Source organism: Anomaloglossus baeobatrachus, chromosome 4 (genome assembly GCF_048569485.1).
Source record: "Anomaloglossus baeobatrachus isolate aAnoBae1 chromosome 4, aAnoBae1.hap1, whole genome shotgun sequence".
In the NCBI taxonomy this organism is placed as follows: Eukaryota; Metazoa; Chordata; class Amphibia; order Anura; family Aromobatidae; genus Anomaloglossus; species Anomaloglossus baeobatrachus.
In genome coordinates this window covers 436133803-436156152 of record NC_134356.1, presented here as the reverse complement: position 1 = coordinate 436156152, position 22350 = coordinate 436133803, and the positions used below count along the sequence as shown (strand labels likewise).

Sequence of the window (22350 nt, the reverse complement as noted above, 5' to 3'; positions counted from 1 at the left end):
GTGTGTGTGTGTATATGTGTGTGTGTGTATATGTGTGTGTGTGTATATGTGTGTGTGTGTATATGTGTGTGTGTGTATATGTGTGTGTGTGTATATGTGTGTGTGTGTGTATATATGTGTGTGTATGTGTGTGTGTGTGTGTATGTGTGTGTATTTATATGTATGTGTGTGTGTATGTGTGTATGTGTATAGGAGGCCCGGCTGTGTGTGTATGTGCGCATGCGTGCTTGTATGTAGGAAGCCCGGCTGTGTGCGTGCGTGTGTATACACACACGCACACATATACATACACACACATTATATATATATATATATATATATATATATATATATATATATATATATATATATATATATATATATATACATACACACACACACACACACACACACACACACACACACACACACAGACACACACACAGACAGACACACACATACACACATATACATACACACATATACACACACACATATACATACACACATATACACACACACACATATACACACACACATATACACACATACACACACACACACATATACACACACACACATATACACATGTACACACACACATATACATACACACACACATATATACACATATACATACATATATATATATATATATATATATATATTATATATATAATGCCGGACTACTATAACTCGGTTCTACATCTTTTATATATATAATATAATGATGTAGAACCGAGCCCCATGGAAAAATTAATTGCCCACCCCTGAGCTAGAGCCATGTCACTGCGGGACAGAGTGTTATGTGAAGCCAAATAACAAGAGAAGCAGGAAACCCTCCCATTCCTCACTCACCAGGCATCCACCATTCCAAGTTCCCCAATAAGAGTGCCAAACGAAGTCATCCAACTATCCTGGATACCTGGAGGTCTACTACTCCTATCCCAGTACAGATCTATCACATTATTGAAGTCCCCCACCAGTAAAAAAGGGATTACTCCCCCCTTCTCAGAGAACTCCCTTATCTCCCTTAGTTTGGTGCACATATATGGAGGTGGTATATATATTGCAGCTATACACATGAGTCTGCCAAATATTTTACACTTGACGGCCACACACTGTCTCTCTTTATCCACATACACTTCTATCTCTTCATATTGCACAGAGTTATGGATCAGCAGTGATACACCCCTTGCATAGTTGGAAAAAGTGTAATGATAGGCCTTCTGCACCCATCTCCTATTTAAAACATGTGTTGTCTCCTTTGTTAGATGCGTTTCTAGTAGACATATTACTGACGGGTTCTGGTCTTGAACATATTTAATTATTGCCGCTCTCCTAGACCTATCTGATAACCCTCTAATATTCCAACTCAACACCTTAATTCTATCCCCCATTATCCCACCCAGTAAAACCATCAAACCTTGTAGTATCTCCCCATGCTGCCTCTACCCTACCCCCTGCTCCCCTCCCCTCCTGCTCCCCACCACTTCCTGTTTATGAGTACTCCCGTGAAGCATCGGGTTTTCCAAACCTGGTCCATACTCCCTACTAAATTCCCCCCCACCTCCCTCGCCTTCCCCTCTTAGACACATTTTGAAACTCGTCCCTTTTCCAACAATTCTCCACTCCCACCCTTTCTATGTATAATCACATTCCACTCAACCAATATAACAGTAAAATGGCGAACAGAAATTAAACTGGAATCTCAAATTGTAAACACCACCACCGCGCCTAATTAGGCAGTCCCCATGTCCTGCGAAGCTGACATCAAACCCTTCGCATTCCCCCTGCATACTACCTCAATCCCAAAGGGAAGGAAGAAAAAAAAAGAAAAAACAAGAAGGGTCCCCTGTAAGCTCCTAAGGATGTCGTAGAGCCTCAGCCGGCCTTCTCCAACACACTGCAGATTCAGTCAGCTCATTCCTTCAAACGGATCCGCTTTTCGTTTGCGTCCAACCACTGCATGGCTTCCTCCGGAGTTGTAAAAAAGTGCACCCGCTCCAACGCCGTCACTCTTAGCTTTGCTGGGAACATCATTGAGTATTGCACCCCAATCTCTCGCAGGCGCCTCTTTACTCCAGTAAAAGTCATACGTAGCTTTTGGACACAAATGGAGTAGTCCGGGTATATGGAAATTCTCTGGCCGTCAATCATAAGATCCTCCATGTCTCTTGCCTTTCGCAGTATAGTGTCCCTGTCCCTGTAGTTGAGGAGCTTGGCTAGCATAGTGCGAGGGCCCTTGCCTGCTGGTTGTGGCTGCATCGGGACTCTGTGTGCACGTTCCACGGCATAGAGCTTGGATAAGACATTAGCCCCAATTTTTTCCCTAAGCCAGTCTTCTACATATTCAGTGGGGTTTCTTCCTTCCGCTTTCTCAGGGATGCCGACAATCCTGATGTTATTCCTTCTAGAGCGATTCTCTAAATCATCGTTTTTTGCCATGATTTCAGCTATCTGCTGTGCAAATGTTTTTTCAGACTTTTGTAGTTTTGTAATATGATCCTCTGTTATCCCCACTCTCTCCTCCACAGTTCATGTTCTCAGGTCTGCTTTTTTGAGGTCTTTCTTAATGCCAGCAACCTCTGCCTGTAATCCCTTAATTTGCTTTGTCAGGGTTGTCAGAGCTTCTTTACAAAAAGACACCACTGCAAAAACGTCCTTTAAAGTGGGGTTTTCTGTAGCCTCCTCTGCACTATGTGCTTACTCCATCTCTCCTGTATTATCTTGCTGCTCTTCACCATCCCCCATCTCATCAGAGCTGGCATTATCTTCCCCCTCCTCTCCTTTCTCACCTCTGTTATCTATATGCTGAAGTGATTTCTCTGGAGTCCAGGCAAACTTCTCCAGCCTTGCTATGACCTGCATTCTTTGTTGACAGGCTGCATTAGCTTTCTCAGCGTCCTCCCTTATCATGGCACCATCTTGAGAGCTGGGGACTTTCCCGCCTCCATTATCTTTTTGCCTGGGACGGACCATGGCACCGCTCTGCATCCACCAGACTCACCCCAGACAAGTCTTCACCACCTTATCTTCCTGACAGCCGGCTGAGGCAGTGATAACAGCGGTGTTCAGGTATTTATCATGGGTGTTTGCAGGAGAGCTCCACAGACACGTCTCCTCACATTGCCGTCCAGGCCACGCCCCATTCTTAATTATTCTACATTTATTTACAGCATATCAAAAAATTAAGAAATTTGCTAATGATCTGATCAATATCCTAAAGGTTGGTATACGCAGTAATTCTGGAGATCTTTATTGACTGTGTCACTCATAGCAATGACTGGTTAGATATTAGAATATTGCCATGTGTACATTCATGCTTCCATATACATGAAGTAACATTAATCCCTTTCCTCCTTCAGACAATTTTCTTTTTTTTCCTCTCCATTTAATAGCAATAATATTTATTTTTGCCTTGACGTACCGTATTTTTCTGTGTATAACACGACTGGTCGTATAGACGACCACCAACTTTTCCAGTTAAAATATAGAGTTTGACTCACAGCAATTTGGGCTGCAGTGTGTACATCGCCCAGGCCAAAACTTGCTGGTTTTGGAGGGGAGGTGAATGCTAGATCATAAAACTGCACACTAGTGGCTTGCATAGAGCGCTGTTCACATGCAGATGGCACAGTCACAAACCCGCAGCCTATTAGGTGACGCCCTTCTATTAGATCAGGCGGGCTGCCAAGCCGTACCCCACTGTGTATCATGCACGGACAGACACTCTACAATGCAAGGCCCAACAGAAAGGGGCCTGGCTGTATCCTGTACAAACAAAAAAATATGAGGTTTTTGTTGGTATTTATGGCCATAAAACGTAAGCCTACACCCTCGTCACGGGACCTCATGTCTGTAGGTCCCTACACTAAATATAAAAATAGCAACAAAAAGCGGACAATGGCCTCCAAAAATTAAGTATTACTCACAGCAAGTTGGGCTGCAGTGTGTACATCGCCCAGGCCAAAAGCTAATGCTCTACCAGGATACAGCTAAACCCCCACTAATGTGGAAGCATCACAGGTGCAGGAGAAGCAGATCACACACACACCTCCATGGAATGGAGGGGCGGCGAATGCTAGATCATAAAACTGCACACTAGTGGCTTGCATAGAGCGCTGTTCACATGCAGATGGCACAGTCACAAACCCGCAGCCTATTAGGTGACGCCCTTCTATTAGATCAGGCGGGCTGCCAAGCCGTACCCCACTGTGTATCATGCACGGACAGACACTCTACAATGCAAGGCCACTAGTGTGCAGTTTTATGATCTAGCATTCGCCTCCCCTCCATTCCATGGAGGTGTGTGATCTGCTTCTCCTGCACTTGTGATGCTTCCACATTAGTGGGGGTTTAGCTGTATCCTGGTAGAGCATTAGCTTTTGGCCTGGGCGATGTACACACTGCAGCCCAACTTGCTGTGAGTAATACTTAATTTTTGGAGGCCATTGTCCTCTTTTTGTTGCTATTTTTAAAATATAGAGTTTGGCATATATCTTATATACTGGAGTGTAAGCTGACCAGAGTAATATCCCCATTGTTTTGTGATGTTCCCTGCTGTAATGTCCCCATTGTTTAGTAATGTCCCCTGCTGTAATGTCCCCATTGTTTAGTAATGTCCCCTGCAGTAATCTCCTGTGCTGTAATGTCCCCATTGTTTAGTAATGTCCCCTGCTGTAATGTCCCCATTGTTTAGTAATGTCCCCTGCAGTAATCTCCTGTGCAGTAATGAGCTCATTGTTTAATAATGTCCTCCTGCTGGTTCCCATCTGTCCCCTATCATGCCTTGTTTACACACAATAAAAGATATTCTCACCTCTCCTCCGTTCCCGCGGTGCCTCCTGCTACTTCTTGCAGTCCGCAGGCACACAGACCAATCCATGATAGCGTGAACTGAGCGGCCACCGCAGGATGTTGTCATGGCTTTACTACAGTTGACAAACTTTATTGCGCCACAAAGCATTCAACTGCAGTAAAGCGCTGACAACCTCGGCGGTCCTGTATATTGGACGCGATCATGGAGCAGTGTTTCTTGTGCACCACAGGCACACAGACCCCTATGTGTTAGTGACCAATACACCGGGCCGCCTCTGTCAGCGCTTTATTGCAATTGAATGCTTTGTGGCGCCGTAAAGCATTCAACTGCAGTAAAGCCATGACAACATCCTGCAGCGGCGGCTCCGTGCACTGGACGCTATCACAGAGGGGTCTGTGTGCCTGCAGACTGCAAGAAGCAGCTGGAGGAAGCGCGAGAACGGAGGAGAGGTGAGAATATCTTTTATGGTGTGAAAATGACGGCACCGTGCACCGCCGTATAAGACAACTCACGACTTTTGAGAACATTTTCAGGGGTTAAAAAGTCATGTTATACGCCGGAAAATACGGTAAACATACAAGGGCTTGCTTTTTAGTGGGATGAGTTGACATTTTGAATTACACCATACATTTTACAATATAGAGTTAGGCCACGTGCACACGTTCAGTATTTGGGGAGTATTTTGTAGCCAAAACCAGGAGTGGAACAATCAGAGGAAAAGTATAATAGAAACACGGCACCACTTTTGTATTTTTCCCCACTCCTGGTTTTGGCTACAAATACTGAGATAAAAAGTCACCAAATACTCAATGTGTACATGTGGTTTTATGGAGGATGGCCCCAAAAAAAATTCTAAGTGCAGTGACATGGTGGAACAAAAAAAACAATGCAATTCTGCCATTGCTTTAGGAGTAAAAATTGCCATTATGGAGCTTCAAACTTAAAGGGGTGGTCCACCCATTTTTTTTTTCCCCCAATGATTTTCACTTATTATTGTCTGCATCTTCTTCAATAGCCTCTATTTCCATTTCTGGCACTGAGCGGCGCTATCCTGCACGCTCAGTGCCTGTCACATGACCGCCTGGAGCTGTGGCCGCCGGCATCCTCTGACGTCCCGGCATTTCCGGGCTCTCAAACAAGACGGGTACGTCACAGGATGCCGGCGCCACTCACAGTGACTGACAGGGCTGTGGGCGGTGACTACCGCACGTCACAGCACAGCATCGAGGGGAGGAGCCGGAGAACTTTACTGTGGAGCGGTGAAGGCAGAGCGCGCGCTTACCAGCATTCAGCTGTGGGAGGTACGGGCTCCAGTGTGGAGTACAGGGGGGGTTTCCTCCACTGAAATCCCCCCTGTCACGCAAGTATGTGATCACACTGTCCACCCGCCCGCTCTGCTCAGCTGTCAGGAGAACGGGCGGTGTCGCCAGTGTGATCATATACTTCCACCAGCAGCACAGCTGCATGGGACCAATCTGCTCCACTCTGTCACCTGCACTACAAGTTCCAGAGTGGAGACAGTGACATGCTCTGCTCTGACACATAGTTTGCTGCATGTCACTAATTGTCTCCACTATGGGACTTGTAGTGCAGGTGACCGGATGATACATGTCACTGTCCCCACTCTGTGATTTCTGCTGCATACTACCAACTGTATACACTCTCACCTGCACAACAAGTCCCATAGTGGAGACAGTGACATGCAGCACACTATGTGTCAGAGCAGAGCATGTCACTGTCTCCACTATGGGACTTGTAGTGCAGGTGAGAGTGTATACAGTTGGTACTATGCAGCAGAAATCACAGAGAGGGGCAGTTAGTGACATGTATCATCCGGTCACCTGCACTACAAGTCCCATAGTGGAGACAGATAGTGACATGCAGCACAGAAAGACCAAAGGATAAAAGCTCTATTACCATGATTAGGCAGTGCACACAGGAAGGAGGGGAGGGAACTGTTGTGGTGGAGATCTGAGGGGAGGGAACAGTCAGAATGGGTTGGGAGATAGATTGCTAGTTACTGCAAAGGATTATGGAAGTTGTAGTAACTGAACACAGGAAGTTAAGAGAGAGATTAACTCCATCAGAGCTGGAGCCAGAAATGAAGATGTTATGCTAGACCATGATAAAAGATAATATTGTTAAAATAACGTGATAGATGTGTTTAGAGGCACATAATAGCAAGATTTATAAAAAAAAAAAAAAACAGTTTTGGTAACTGGACAACTTCTTTAAGTTGTTTTTTAATTTATTGCCTTAAAAATTTAGCAAAAAATAAAATTGTGTTGGTGCCCCCATTTTTTGAGATAAGTAACCCTTTTTAAATTACCATCAAAGGAGCTTGTTTTTTGTGTGGCAGGCTGATGTTTTTATTTCTACAGTTGTTTTATTTATACAGTTTTGCGATATATACTATGCTTTAACAGGTTATTAATGCATTTGTTAGCATTATTGCAATTGTGTTTTTTTATTTTCTTTTTCTCATTACGGCATTTACTGATCGACTTAACAGCATATGATAAAACTTAAAAATATTTCTTATATATTTTGACATTACTGTGTTTATAAAAATCCAATTATACAAAATAAATTTAACCAATCAGTAAACAGCGTAACAAGAAAAAAAAATTCAAAACTCGAAAATTACGTTTCTTGGTCGCTGCAACATTGCAATAAAATGCAATAAGAGGTGATTAGAACAACTTGTTTACCCCAAAATAGTATCCGTAAAAAGTCCCATATCCCAAAAATAAAAAGTATGGTATATCTTTTTTTTTTTTATAAATTTACTCTTTTTTTTTTATTTTCCACCACTAAAAGAAAAAAAAAAAAAATCTGCATATTTGGTATCTAGAATGGAGAAACATTGCCTGGTCAGTTTTACCATAACCCCTTAGTGACAAAGCTCATTTTCACCTTAATGACCAGACCAAATTTTGCAATTCTGAACAGTGTCAGTGTTATCAGGTTATAACTCTGGAACGCTTCAACGAATCCCAGTGATTCTGAGATTGTTTTTTCGTTAACTATTGGACTTCATGTTAGTACCAAATTTAGGACAATAATTTTTTGCGTTTATTTATCAAAAAAAATTGAATTTTGGCAAAAAGTTTGAAAATTTAGTAGTTTTTAACTTTTGAATTTTTATACCATTTAAACCAGAGACTTCTGTGACCCAAAATAGTAAATAAATAACATTTCCCACATGTCTACTTTACATTACAATTTTGGAAACAATTTTTTTTTTTGTTAGGAAATTAGCAGTTTCTCATTTTTACATCAAAATTTACAAAACCATTTTTTTAGGGACCACATCACATTTGAAGTGACTTTAAGAGGCCTAGCTGACAGAAAATACCCAAAAGTGACACCATTCTAACAACTGCACCCCCCAAAGTACTCAAAACCACATCCACGAAGTTTATTAACCCTTCAGGTGCTTCACAGGAACTAAAACAATGTGGAGTGAAAAAAAGCAAAAAATAAAATTTTACCTAAAAATGTTGCTCTACCCCAAAATTATTCACTTTTAAAAGAAATAACACAACAAAATGGACCCCAAAACTTGTTACCCACTTTCTTATGAACACGCCGATATCCCACATGTGGTCAGAAACCTCTGTTTGGAGAAATGGGAGGGCTCGGAACAGAAGGAGCAATATTTGAATTTTGAAAGCAAATTTGGCTGAAATAGTTTGCGGGCACCATGTTGCATTTACGGATCCGCTAAGGTACCTAAACAGCAGAAACCACTCACAAGTGATGCCATTCTGGAAACTAGACCTCTCAAAGCTTTTATCTAGGGGTTTAGTGCGCATTTTGGACCTACAGATACTTCACAGATTTTGTTAACGTTACATTGTCATATTGAAAATTTTCATTTTTTTTCTCAAAAATGTTGCTTTAGCATCAAGTTTTTCACTTTTTCAAGAGGTAATTCCAAAACTTTGACCCCAATGTTTGTTACCCACTTTCTTATGAGCGTGGTGATACCTCACATGTGGTCTGAAACCTTTGTTTGGACAAATGGGAGGGCTTGGAACGGAATTTGCAATATTTGAATTTTGGAAAGGAAATTTGGCTGAAAAAGATTTCGGGCACCATGTCGCATTTGTTGGGCCCCTAGGGTACATAAACAGCAGAAACCCCCCACAAGTGACCTTATTTTGGAAACTAGGCCCCTCAAGGAATTTATCTAGATGTTTGGTGAGTACCCTGAACCCCCCAGGTGCTTCACAGAATTTTATAACGTTGAGCCATGAAAATAAAAAAATAAAATTTTGCCACAAAATTGTTACTTCAACCAGGTAGCTATTTTCACAAGGGTAACAGAAAGAAAATCACCATGAAATTTATTGTGCAATTTCTCCTGAGTTTGGCGATACCTTATATGTGGTGGAAATCAACTGTTTGGGCACACAGCAGGGCCCGGAAGGGAAGGAGTGCCATTTGACTGCAAAATTGGCTGTAATCAATAGCGGACACCATGTTGCATTAGGAGACCCCCTGAGGTGCGTATAAAGTAAAGCTCCCCAACATGTGGCCACATTTTAGAAAATAGACCCCTCAAGGAATTTATCTAGATGTTTGGTGAGTACCCTGAACCCCCAGTTGCTTCACAGATGTTTATAATGTTGAGCTGTGAAAATAAAAAATTTACCACAAAATTCTTACTTCAACCAGATAGCTTTTTTTTTTTAACAAGAGTAGAAGGAAAAAATTCAGTATACAATTTATTTTGCAATTTCTCCTGAGTATGCTGATACCTTATGTGTGGTGGATATCAACTGTTTGGGTGCACGGCAGGGCTCAGACGTGAAGGAGCGCCATTTGACTGCACAATTGGTTGGAATCATTAGCGGATGCTATGTCGCATTTGGACCCCTAAGGTGCCTAAACAGTGGAGGTCCCCCACAAGTGTCCCCATTCTGGAAACAAGACACCTCAAGGCTTTTATCTAGGTGTATAGTGAGCATTTTGAATCCACGAGTACTTCACAGAATTTGATAAGCTTAGGTCACCATATTGAAAATTTTAATTTTTTTCACAAAAATGTTGCTTTAGCATCAGATTTCTCACTTTTTCAAGAGGCAACAACAAAAAGTGGACCCCACAGGTTGTTATCCAATTTTTTATGAGCGCAGGGATATCCCACATGTGACCAAAAACCTCTGTTTGGATAAATGGGAGGGCTTGGAATGGAAGGAGCAGCATTTGAATTTTGGAAAAGTTGAAATAAATTGCAGGCACCATGTCACAATTGCAGGGCCCCTTGGCTACCTACTGTATACAGCAGAAACCCCCCACAAGTGACCCCATTTTGGAAACTGGACCCCTCAAGGATTTTATTCAGAAGTATAGTAAGCATTTTGAATCCACAGGTACTTCACAAAAATGTTGCTGTAGCAACAAATTTCTCACTTTTAAGCTAATAGCCATGATCCAGCGACACGACATCTAGTACACAGTGTCAGCCTTCCTGCAGAGATGTGAGTGTTGTCCACGGAAGAACACAGCGGGGTCCATGCCCACAATTTGGGTTCAGGCTACTGTGGACTTTAGTTCTATTCTACCTGCAGAGAGCACTCTCGTCTCCGCAGCATAAATTGACATGCTGAGGCTCGGGAAGCTGCACCACAGGTCAGTTTATGCTGCGGAGAAAAGAAGCACAGTGGGCATGGGATTTCTAAAAATCCTTCCACTGTGCTTCTGCTGCACAATACAGCGTTATGGACGCAGGGAAAACACTCCGCGCCCAAAATGCTGCAAACCCTGATTGTAGGCACACAGCCTAAAATGCTACAACGGATGAATGGATAGCTGTCAAACATATATAATGTCCCACCCCCCTTCATATTCTAAGCTGGCATCCTTTAGTGCCTTTCATGTGCCAGTAAAAAGTGCCTAGCCTCATATTTAGCCCCAAAAAAAAATTTAAAGTAAGCTATGTGGGGTCCCCCCTATTTTTGATAGCCAGCTAGGGTAAAGCAGACAGCTGTAGCCTGCAAACCAGAGCTGACAGCTTCACCTTACCTTGTGATCAATTTGGAGGGCTCCCCAGGCTGTTTGTTTGTTTTTTTTAATTATTTATAAATAAATAATTAAAAAAAACAAACAAACGTGGAGTCCCCCCCAAATTAGATCACCAGGCAAGGCGAAGCTGACAGCTGGGGTCTCAGGATGGGAAGAGCCATGGTTATTGGACTCTTCCCAGCCTCAAAATAGCAGGCCGCAGCCGCCCCAGAAGTGGCACATCTATTAGATGCGCCAATCCTATGCTTCGGCCCAACTCATCCCGTTGCTCTGGTGCGGTGGCAAACGGGGTAATAAATGGCATTGATACCAGCTGTAATGTCACCTAGCATTCAAGCCCAGCAGTTAGTAATGTCACGGCGTCTATTTGATACCCAACATAACTAATTGACAGTAATAAAAAAAAAATTGACAACAAAATAAAATTTTATTTGAAAAAACACTCCCCAACACATTCCCTCTTTCACCAAATTATTGAAAAGAAAAAAAAACGGGTCCGCTGTAATCCACTTTGGAGGTTCCACAACGTTTCTGGACCTTCTAGAATATGGGGGCACGTTCAGGGAACGTATCGCCCATTTTCTAGGAGTGCAGACCCTCCATTTGAGGAGAGTGGGTGCAGTATCATTGTACCCACTCTTCCCGGGTCCACAGCAGCAGAGTGCGAGCAGCCAGCCAGCGTGTCTGAAAGCAGGAAGCTGGCTGTCAGCTGCTCTGTGCATGTGACCACCATTCATTGTGAAGAGAAGGGATCGCGGGGGATCAACGCTGTAAAAGGTACTGGGAACATCGGGGAACACCGGGAGGGGGGGGTATAGGGTGTGACCTGGCAGGACCTGGGGAGGAGTTTTCTGTCGCATGTGTCATGACACATGCAACAGAAATCAGAGGAGTGGGATGAATGCGGGTGGCGTGCTGGTGTGCGCGCCGCCGTCTTGGATTATGGAAAGGGGGGTGGGTGTCAGGGGGGCACTTTGGCGACACTGGGGGACCGGAGGGGACTGGGGAGGAGATTTATCTCCCATCTGACATATTTGATCATGCCAGATGGGAGATAAACCATTTTTTTACCGGCGCTGTCATTTACTGTAACGTGATAATCGGTATACGGTGTATACTGGTGATCACGTGAGTGGGGACCGGAGAAAACGACCTGAATCATGATTTCCAGGGTCTCAACTACCCCCGGTAGCTGAAATCCCGGAGATTTTCCGTCGCTGGGGGGGCGCAACAGGCTTTTTTGGCATGACATCTCAAAGCGTCGGTACAGAACAAGTATCCTGTTTTTCTGACGTCTTGAGACGTTAGGCCGTCGTTATGGGGATATAGTAAACATGGTAAATAAAAACCCAGAAAATAATTGCAATTTTTTTTGCTATTTCAACGTACTTGGAACTATTTTCTCACTTTTGAATAACATCACTCAAATGAGTGGTGTTATTCAAAATTTCAACTTGTCCCTCAAAAAAGGAGCCCTCACACGATTACCGTATGTGGAAAAATAAAAAAAAGTTCTGACTTTTGGAAGAGAAGGAAGAAAAAACAAAAAATGGAAAATTGCTCTGGGATGAAGGGGATAATTTTATATTTTCTGGATGTTTCTGGACTCCGTGGTACCAAATATGTTATTTTTTTATTTTTTACATTTCTTATTAAACTTCTTTTTCTGCTTCTTTATTTGTTAGTCCATTGAACCTGTGATCATTTGATCATTTGTATTATATACTGCAATAGAAGAGAATTGCAGTATATAGTGAAAATTACAACCACCTATGACATCCAGCTGCAGTCTGGACATGGCAGAAGGAATCACTTGACTGGTGCCTTCAGCTTTCATAGCAGCCCATCGCCTCCCCACGTTTGACAGCAGCTTTTATGAAGTGGATGACAGTGATCATAGCTGTTAGAGGCAGATGTCAGATATATAATATAGCCGGCATCTACCCTCTGTGGAGCGGGGTCTTCTTCTGAATACCTTCCAGAGTCTTGTCTGTTCCATGACATATATATCATATCATGTCATGGAGCTTGAAGGTGTTAAAGGGGTTGTCCAATACCTAAACATTACAACCTCTTTTTACACTAATAAGTTCACCTTGTAAAAAACAAATAACATATACTCCCCTCCTGCATCGGCGTTCCAGTGATGTAGATGACGGCACTTGCGTTACATTGGCTGCTTTTTTTACGTGGCATAATAATTCACGGGTACTACTGAGCTGCTGCTCTCTTCCCTCTAACGAACCCTTGGTCAAGCGGAAGTAGAGCTCAGTAGCCGAATAGCAGCCACTGATTGTCTACAGGGCTCACATGGCATAATAAGGTCACAGGAGTCTTGGCGCTGATAACTCTGAAATGGCGCCAGTGCAAGTTTTTTACATATAGTGGACAGCTGCCTTCAGTTTTGAAGTCCTAATAATTACCTGGACATAAGCAATAGCATTTTCATGGGGTTGTCCCTTCATTTACACTACCAAATTATTGTAAGTGAATCATAATGACTATTGGCCAGTGTCGGTCTTGTCTTTTTTTTTAAAGGGGTTTCCACTTCTACAAAAAATGGTGCCCAAATGATTGCATAGTTATAAAAGAGCAAGCAGAGCTAGTAATCTCCTTCCAGGTCCAGTGACAGCTCTCCACGTTGACGCCAGCGCACATCACCGCTGCAGCCAGTCACTGAACAAAAGGCTGTGCTAATGTAGATGGCTCAGTGATTGTAGCTGTGGAGAGCCAGCTGTGGACCCATGGTGAGGGATTAGTATTTGTGTTTGGTCTTTTACAACTATGCAATCATATTGTCACCACTTTATAAAATTGAAAAACTCATTTAAAACCTACTACTATAAATCCTATACCTAGTAAGTCATGCTTCCTACATTACGGATTTGTGTTTTCTAAAAAATAACATTATCATTGTTCAGGGATAACCTATCCATTACATGTTTTTCTTTACAGATTCTATATTTATACCTGTTATATGTATATGATGTATTGGTCCAATAGGTGGCGCTAGAGTTTGTCTCCTTTCCTGGAGAGACAATTTGTATGATGTATTGAATAATTTGTTGCACCTTAATGATCACATATCTCTACTTTTCCTTTATCTGTTAGGTTCCCTTGCTGTGGCAAGGCTTACCCATGTGATGGTTGCCATGATGAAGCGGAAAACCATGAAATGGAGTTGGCTACACGCATGTTATGTGGCTATTGTGCTAAGGAACAGGTGAGGAATTTTATATCTCTTGCATCGTGTGTTTATTTTTTAAATTTGATGTTTGCTAATATTTTTTGTTTTACAGCACATATTCATTGGACCAATCCACCTCCAACTCCCCTAATAGCGTTCATTACCCAAAACAATGTGTACTCACCCTGCTCCATATAATCCAAGTCTAGCTACTGCAATTGAGCTAGGTCACATCGTAGCAGTTAAACCCTTTAGATGCCACGGTTAATCACGAAAGCTGAATTTAAGAGATTGGAAATGGAGGAGAGAACCATCCTTCTTTCACCCATTTCTAACTCCTTCCTCTCCCTACAACATAATAGCAGGGTGCGGGTAGTCACGAAGGCACCAGTGCCTGCAATGTCTGTACAGCCACGAAGCCCAGCCAGTGGCAGCTTTGTAATAGACCCCAATGCTACAGTATTACATTATATTTTATTGCTTAAGCAACTACAAGTACGGCACAAATGTTGAGAAACCTGTCAAACAATCTAAATCTTGCAGAAAAAAAACAGCAAAGATCTCTGCCCCATAACATTACTCTGCCTTCCCAGGTCATTTCCTTTATATTTTTTTTATCCCAGACACAGCACATTATTACAGAGTTATACATGGCTATAGAGCCACGAAAAAGTATTCCTACCCCTTGAGCTTTTCCACATTTTTTTTCATGATACACCTATTAACTGAAAAGGAATTTGATTGGGATTTTATGTGATATATTAACACCAAGCAGCAATTATATGTGAAGTGTAAAGGAAACCATACTGGGTTTTCAACTTATTTTAAAAAATATAAATCTGAATATTTGCACATTGTGAAAAGACCTTTAGGAGGCATTTCAATATTTTTATCCTATTTCCTCTGTAACTGGGGCTGGTATATTTACCCCAGCCTGCTAGTTACATGGCAAATCTGTCAAGATCTCCTAGGACTCAGCAGCTCCTACACCCTCCATATACATAGTGATCACATGATCGCTCCATATGGAGGAGGAGACGACGTCAGCACTGCCTATTACTGTGTACACACACGTTATTTTATCACTGTGTATGCAGCTATTGGAATGGCACAGATGGTAAGAAACTGTCTGTCTTCTCTATGGTGACTCCGATTTTCTCTATCTGATTGTGTGTAGATGAGCTCCTATGCAGTGACGTTTAAGATTGTCACTGCAGAGTAAGAGCGGGACTATCCAGACATTTAAAGTCTATAAGCAGTGCAGAAGCACATAAAGATGGAAAAAAATAAACAGCAATACATCATTTTCTGATGGTACATTCTATTAAGGCAGTCATTGTTTGCAAACTATTATGTGTATGGATAATATGTATTTATGTTTGTAGAAAATAGCCGTAATTCCTAAATGGTTACTGCAATAGTTTGGTGACTCCACATGTCTACATTTTCTCATCTTAATAACTCTGTTTCACATCCCTTGTGATGAAATGCCAGAATAAAATGGAAATTATATCACTGTCCAAATACACTTGTAACCAACTGTATGTGCGTCATCCTTGTACTTTATATGACCTGAACACTAAAGCTATCCCAGCTGATGAGAGTGCTTGTTAAAGGGAATCTATCACCAGGTTGTTACCACCTAATTTGAGAGCAGCATAATGTAGGGGCAGAGATCCTGATTCCAGTGATGTGTCCCTTACTGATTAATCAGTAGTAGATTATCATTATTATTATTTATTAATATTTATTTATAGAGCACCATTGATTCCATGGTGCTGTATATGATAACGGGTTACATACAGAATACATAGACAGACTAGTACAGAGGAAAGAGGACCCTGCCCTTGTGGGCTTACATTCTATAGGATTTTGGGGACGAGACAGTAGGTGAGGTGTAGGTTGGGAGGCAGTTCCGCACGGTGGTGAGGCGGCAGCTCCGCACGGTGGTGAGGCGGCAGCTCCGCACGGTGGTGAGGCGGCAGCTCCGCACGGTGGTGAGGCGGCAGCTCCGCACGGTGGTGAGGCGGCAGCACTACACGGTGGTGAGGCAGTAGCTGTGGTGGTGGTGACACAGTAGGACTACTTGTCCTGCTGATAGGTAGTCCAGCATATTCATGAGCTCTGCGTAACTGCTAGATCTGCAACGGTAAAAACATTGATTTTATCAAAATGACGGCAAGCAGCTCAGTAAGTGACACATCGCTGGAATCAGGGTCTCTGTCTCTACATCATGCTGCTCTCAGTTTAGGGAGCAAAACCCTGGTGACAGATTCTTTAAAAAAAAAAACAGAACAAAAGCAGTGGCTGACATTCCTTTTTTTAATTACACTAATATAAAATCTTTAAAGTAAAATGATACCATAAAATTAAAAAATTATGCCTATAAAGAGGATTAATACAAATATTTTTTTTTTAAATAGGCATGTCATGAGAACTGACAGGTCTTATTTATACACTTAAAGAAGCTTCTTTAAAGGGAACCTGTCAGGTGCAATATGCACCCAGAACCATGAGCAGTTGTTGGGTACATATTGCTAATCCCTGCCTAACTGTCCCAGCATCTAGTAGCATAGATAAAGAGATCTTTAGAAAAAGTATTTCTAAAGATCTTTTATCTTATGCTAATGAGCGTGGGGGACTAGTCCCAAGGGTGTTATATCCCCCGAGTAGTCTTTTTTGCAGTATTATAAAAAAGCATTTTTTTGCTGCATTTTTTTTAAACTGTTCACTGAAGGGGTTATATAGTGACAGTTATATAGATCAGGTCAGGTCGGATGCGGCAATACCAAATACGTGTACTTTTTTGTTTATTTCTGTTTTATATATAAATAAATGTATTTTTGGGTATACCGTATTTTTCGCTTTATAAGACGCACCTGATTATAAGACGCACCCCCAAATTTGGTGAAGGAATAGAGAATTTTGTAATAAATGGGGTCCGTCTTATAATGCCAGTGTCTGTCTAACAAATAATATAGGGTATATGTCCCTCATAGCCCCCTCATCCTAAAATTAGCCCCCTTAATCTGGATATGGCCACCTTATATTGAACACGTCTTCCAGTGATGCCACATTTCCCCTATGGCTGGCACACATCCTCTATGGCTGGCACACGGCCCCTGTGGCTGGCACACAGGCCCACTCTGGCTGGCACACAGGCCCACTGTGGCTGGCACACAGGCCCCCTACTGCTGCACACGGCCCCTTGTGGCTGGCACACAGGCCCACTGTGGCTGGCATACAGGCCCACTGTGGCTGGCACACAGGCCCACTGTGGCTGGCACACAGGCCCACTGTGGCTGGCACACAGGCCCACTGTGGCTGGCACACAGGCCCACTGTGGCTGGCACACATCACCCTCTGTTAGATATCGCCCCCATGTTGCTGCTTTTAGTAAAATAAACTCTTTCCTTACCTTCTGCAGCACTGTCCTGTCTCGTGTCTCCCTCCTCGGGGTTGAGCTCCTCCTGTCTCCTGCACTTTCTACTTCCTGGTTCTAGTGCCGGGCATGTGATCGGGACAGCAGAGAGATATCTCTGCTTGCCTGATCACAGCAGCAGGAGGGAGACCGGGCAGACACGCAGGAGGAGGTGAGTAAAGAGTTTATTATTTTACTATGGGCAGCAGCATGGGGGCCATATCTAACACAGGGGGAGGGGGCATGTGCGATCAAAGGGAGCACAGGCAGATATAATGTGCCCCATTACCCCAGCCCATCAGCGCGATGCAGTTTCACCACCACGCTGCTGATGGACAGCGGCTGTGCATATTATATGAGTGGGAGCAGGAGATCTAATGCTGCCGCCCGCAGCTTCACCTGCCCCCACCAGCCCCCAGCACCGCTCCAGAGCTGCCAACACCTCCACTGGACTATGTGTATGTATATACACCCCCCTCCCGTATATTCGGATTATAAGACGCACCCCCTACTTTCCCCCAAAATTTGGGGGAACAAAACTGCATCTTATAAAGCGAAAAATACGGTAATTTTCTTTTGTGATTATTTTTTTTACATTTTCAAACTTTTTTTTTACCTAACTTTTTTTACCTAGTCCCTCTATGGAACTTTGAACTTTTCTTAGTCTGATCGCTGGTGTAATGCATTGCCATGTAGTAGCATGGCATTGCATTATACTGTCATTGTGAGGTGAGGCTGCAGATCGCCTGTTAGACCCTGCTGCAGGCTGGGTCTGACATCAGACAGGCTACCGTACATGGCAGACCCAGAGGTCATCATGTGACCCCCCCCCCCCCCCGGCTGCTATGACAACCCTTGACTCCCCCATGATCATGTCCAGGGGGACCCTGAGAGGTAAGAGAAGGAGCTCTCTGCTTCTCTGAAATGTGCTACTATCGCTATTGATTGCAGCACATAGAAGATCGCAAAGGGTTAACTTCATCAGGACCTAATCCAATCAGGTCCTAATGATGTCTCCGGGCAGAACTACTGTTCTGCACTGGAACCCTGGTAATTACGGTGCGCAGCGGGTCATGATCCCCTCCTAACCGCTGATCATAATTATATGTTGAAGCTGCACAGAGCCCAGCAAGCGCCATTTATTTACAGTCAGCAGTCCTGACCCTGTTAAAGATTATTCAGTATCATTCAAAACTAGAACTTGTTTCGCAAAAAGTAGGCCCTAATACAAAATATCAACTGAAGGTTAAAAAATGTATCATACATGGAAGAAGGGGATGAAAAAATAAAAGTGGAAACAAATTTGAAAAACTCCAAGATGGTAAGAGGTTAAAGGGTTTGTCCACTACTAGGACATCCTCTTCTGATTCCACATGCTTCCCCAAGGTAAAATAGAAAGGCCTATACTCACCTCCCGTGCCGGCGCCATTCTAGCGGTGGCCGAGCTTGCATTCCCAGGGTTCACGTGTCATTGTGACGTCACGCAAGCCCCACGTCCAATCAGCGCCGGCTTTTGTCTGCCAGCCTTCAGACACAGGAGCAATCAACAGGAAATGAGCGGCAGCCGTAGCGGTCACTGCATGTTGATTAACTTGTTTATCTTAAGGAAGGAAGACAGAAGCCGGTACTGACTGGTCGCGGGGCTTGTGTGATGTCACAGTGTCACGTGAACCCTGGGAACGTGAGGAAATGCGAGCTCCGACACCTCTAGAATGATGCCGGCACAGAAGTTGAATATAGGCTTTTTTGATTTTACCTGGGTTAAACATGTGGAGTCAGAAGGGGTTGACCGAGTAGTATACAACCCCTTCAAGTTCAAACCTTCAAACCCTTAAGTGTTTAACACCTCTTTTTTTCTGTTTCCTGCAGCCATACAGTAATGGGAAGCCGTGCGTTTCATGTGGAAACCTGATGAATAAGAATATCCATTCAATACATTGGGAAGGAGGAAAGGGTTGCAGAAATAGAATGAAGATGTCAAGGTATGGCTCATAACCAAGATCCTATGTACACAAATACTAACCTATGCCAACTGGTGCTTATACTAACCAAATGCTCATACCAAACAATGCTTATATTAAGCAATGCTCATACCAAACCATGCTTATACTAAAAATGCTCATACCAACCAGTGCTCATACCAACCAGTGTATTTGATAAGAATTTATCTCTAGTGAAGTGAAATTTAGGAACAGATCTCTGCAAGTAATCATAATGAAACTGTGGTCTTTAAGTCATGTTGTTACAGAAGTAAAAGCCAAGTGCTGCTTCTCCTTTTACTTTCTGGGAAGCAATGTCAGGGTTTAACACTTATGTAATTTTTTTAATATTTAGACTAACAAGGGAAGGAGCAGGAGATCATGCACATTATTGACAATAGTTAACCCCTTCACCCATGGGCAATTTGTTTTTGTTTCTTATTTTTGTTTTTTCCTCCCCTTCTTCCAAGAGCCATAACTTTTCTATTTTCCCTTCATATTTACCCATATGAGGGCTTTTTTTTTTTTTGCTGGACGAGTTGCACTTTTGAATGATACCATTCACTCTGCCCCATATTGTACAAGAAAATGGGAAAAAAATTCCAAGTGCAGTGAAATTGCAAAGAAAGTGCAATTGCATGATAGTTTGTATTTCTAATTTTACCATGTTCACTATTTTGATAAACTGACATTGTGATTTCCCAGGTCAGTACGGGTTTGTAGATATCAAACATGTATAGTTTTACTGTTATCTAAGTGGTTCAAAAATAAGAATTGCACTTTCTTTGTCGCTCCATTGGGAGACCCAGACAATTGGGTGTATAGCTTCTGCCTCCGGAGGCCACACAAAGTTATTACACTTTAAAAAGTGTAACCCCTCCCCTCTGCTATACACCCTCCCGTGCATCACGGGCCCATCAGTTTTATGCTTTGTGTTGAAGGAGGCACACATTCACGCAAGCTCCACATTTTAGTCAGCAGCAGCTGCTGACTTTATCGGATGGAAGACAAGAGGGCCCCAGGGCCCCCGGCATGCTCCCTTCTCACCCCACTTTGGTCGGCGGTGCTGTTAAGGTTGAGGTACCCATTGCGGGTACAAAGGCTGGAGCCACATGCTGTTATCCTTCCCCATCCCTTAGGGGCTCTGGGAGAAGTGGGATCCTAACCGGTCACCAGGCACTGGGACCGGGCTCCCTCCGCAGCCCCTGTGGGAACCTGACGGACAGGAGACTGGATGTCATCAAGGATCAGGCCCTGCTTCTCTGAGGTACTCTGTGTCCCCTTGGGGACGGCGCATAGAGCGCCTGTGGATCGGACGCTGCAGCAGCTGCTCTGTGTTTGGGGTCGACGGGACTACCGCGCCGACCGCGCCTGTCTGCCGGCCGCGCTTATAAATCGAGTCCCCGGCTTTTGCGGCCTAGTACCGCATATTCCTGCCCCCGGGCCTGCCAGTCAGGGGCAAGGGCGGGACGCTAGACTGAACGTCAGCGGTGAGGGCTGGAGCATACTTAGTATCCTCCTCCCCCCTCACTGAGCACCGTGGGGCACCAGATTCCCGCACTTTCTGAGGCACGCCCACGGCTCCCTCCTCCTCTCAGAACGCTGGCAGCCATTGTTATCATCGCTGCTGCCGGAGGAGAACTTCAGATAGAGCTCCACAACTCTGGGAGGCCCAGGCAGGGAATCTGGTGGACACACAACCGCTGAGCGCGGTCGGTAAGCCGCACCTGTTACAGGTGCTGGCCCCCCTGGGTGCCGCAGTGTATATATATGTATCCATATTGGGTATACATTTGCTCTGCTCGGCCGCAGTATTTGCTTGGCTATATACCCTCACTGTTTGCTAAGAGGAGATAACAGCATGTCGTCTGCAAAAAGCAAGGGTGCCAAGGCACAGGCTTATTCTGCAACTTGTACCTCTTGTGCGGCTATGTTACCTGCAGGTTCCATCTACCCTCATTGTGTGCAATGCTCGGCCCCTGTGACACTCACTCAGCCGGAGCCTCAGGCACTGGTGGGACCCTCGGCTCAGGTAGAACCACCGGCTGCCACTGTCCAGGTGGCAGGGACAGAGTTTGCAGTGTTGGCTGAGAAACTTTCTGAGTCTCTTTCACAATCCATGGCTCAGTCTATGGACAAATGGTCTGCTAAGATACTTGAAGCTTTGCAGTCCAGACCGGTAACACAGGCCCCGGGCACTGTTGAATCATTGACCCCAGGCCCCCCTCGGTTGGAGCAGCAAACTGCTCCTGAGGTGACACATAGGTCCCACGGGGAGGACTCCGACTCGGACCGCAGTCACAGACCGGCTAAGCGGGCTCGCTGGGGACCTTCAAGGGATGCTGTCCAGAAGCACAGAGCATATCCGGACAAGCGCTTTACTAAGCGCCTTAATGACACACGTTACCCCTTCCCACCTGACGTAGTTAAGGGTTGGGCTCAGTGTCCCAAGGTGGATCCTCCAGTCTCTAGGCTGGCGGCTAGATCCGTGGTATCAGTGGCAGATGGCTCATTGCTCAAAGATGCCACTGACAGGCAAATAGAGCTCCTGATGAAATCCATCTATGAAGCCATAGGTGCGTCTTTTGCTCCAGCATTTGCAGCCGTGTGGGCGCTCCAAGCTATCTCAGCTTGTCTGTCTGAGATTAATGAGGTCACACGCACCGCTACTCCGCAGGTCGTGTCTTTGACTTCTCAGGCGTCGGCTTTTTCGTCCTACGCCATGAACGCTGTCCTCGACTCGGTGAGCCGTACAGCGGTAGCATCCGCCAATTCGGTGGCAGTCCGCAGGGCCATGTGGCTACGCGAATGGAAGGCAGACTCTGCTTCCAAGAAGTTCTTAACCGGTTTGCCATTTTCCGGCGACCGCTTGTTTGGCGAGCAATTGGACGAAATTATCAAGCAATCCAAGGGAAAGGACTCGTCCTTA

General features: G+C 44.1%; 1 protein-coding gene and 1 long non-coding RNA gene across 3 annotated transcripts in view; one reads left to right on the top strand and one right to left on the bottom strand.

The window, feature by feature from the left end:
• LOC142303776 (uncharacterized) overlaps positions 1-22350 on the top strand; it is a 135024-nt gene that overhangs the window by 101270 nt on the left and 11404 nt on the right. For both annotated transcript variants that reach the window (XM_075345479.1, XM_075345478.1), the window contains exons 10-11: positions 13946-14057; positions 19312-19424. In XM_075345479.1, the coding sequence (XP_075201594.1) occupies positions 13946-14057; positions 19312-19424 (225 nt within the window). The remainder of the gene's footprint in view (positions 1-13945; positions 14058-19311; positions 19425-22350) is intronic.
• The window catches only part of LOC142303777 (uncharacterized), a 131738-nt gene continuing 125206 nt past the window's right edge, over positions 15819-22350 (bottom strand). The window contains exon 3 of the long non-coding RNA XR_012753052.1: positions 15819-16162. This is a non-coding gene — a long non-coding RNA (uncharacterized LOC142303777). The remainder of the gene's footprint in view (positions 16163-22350) is intronic.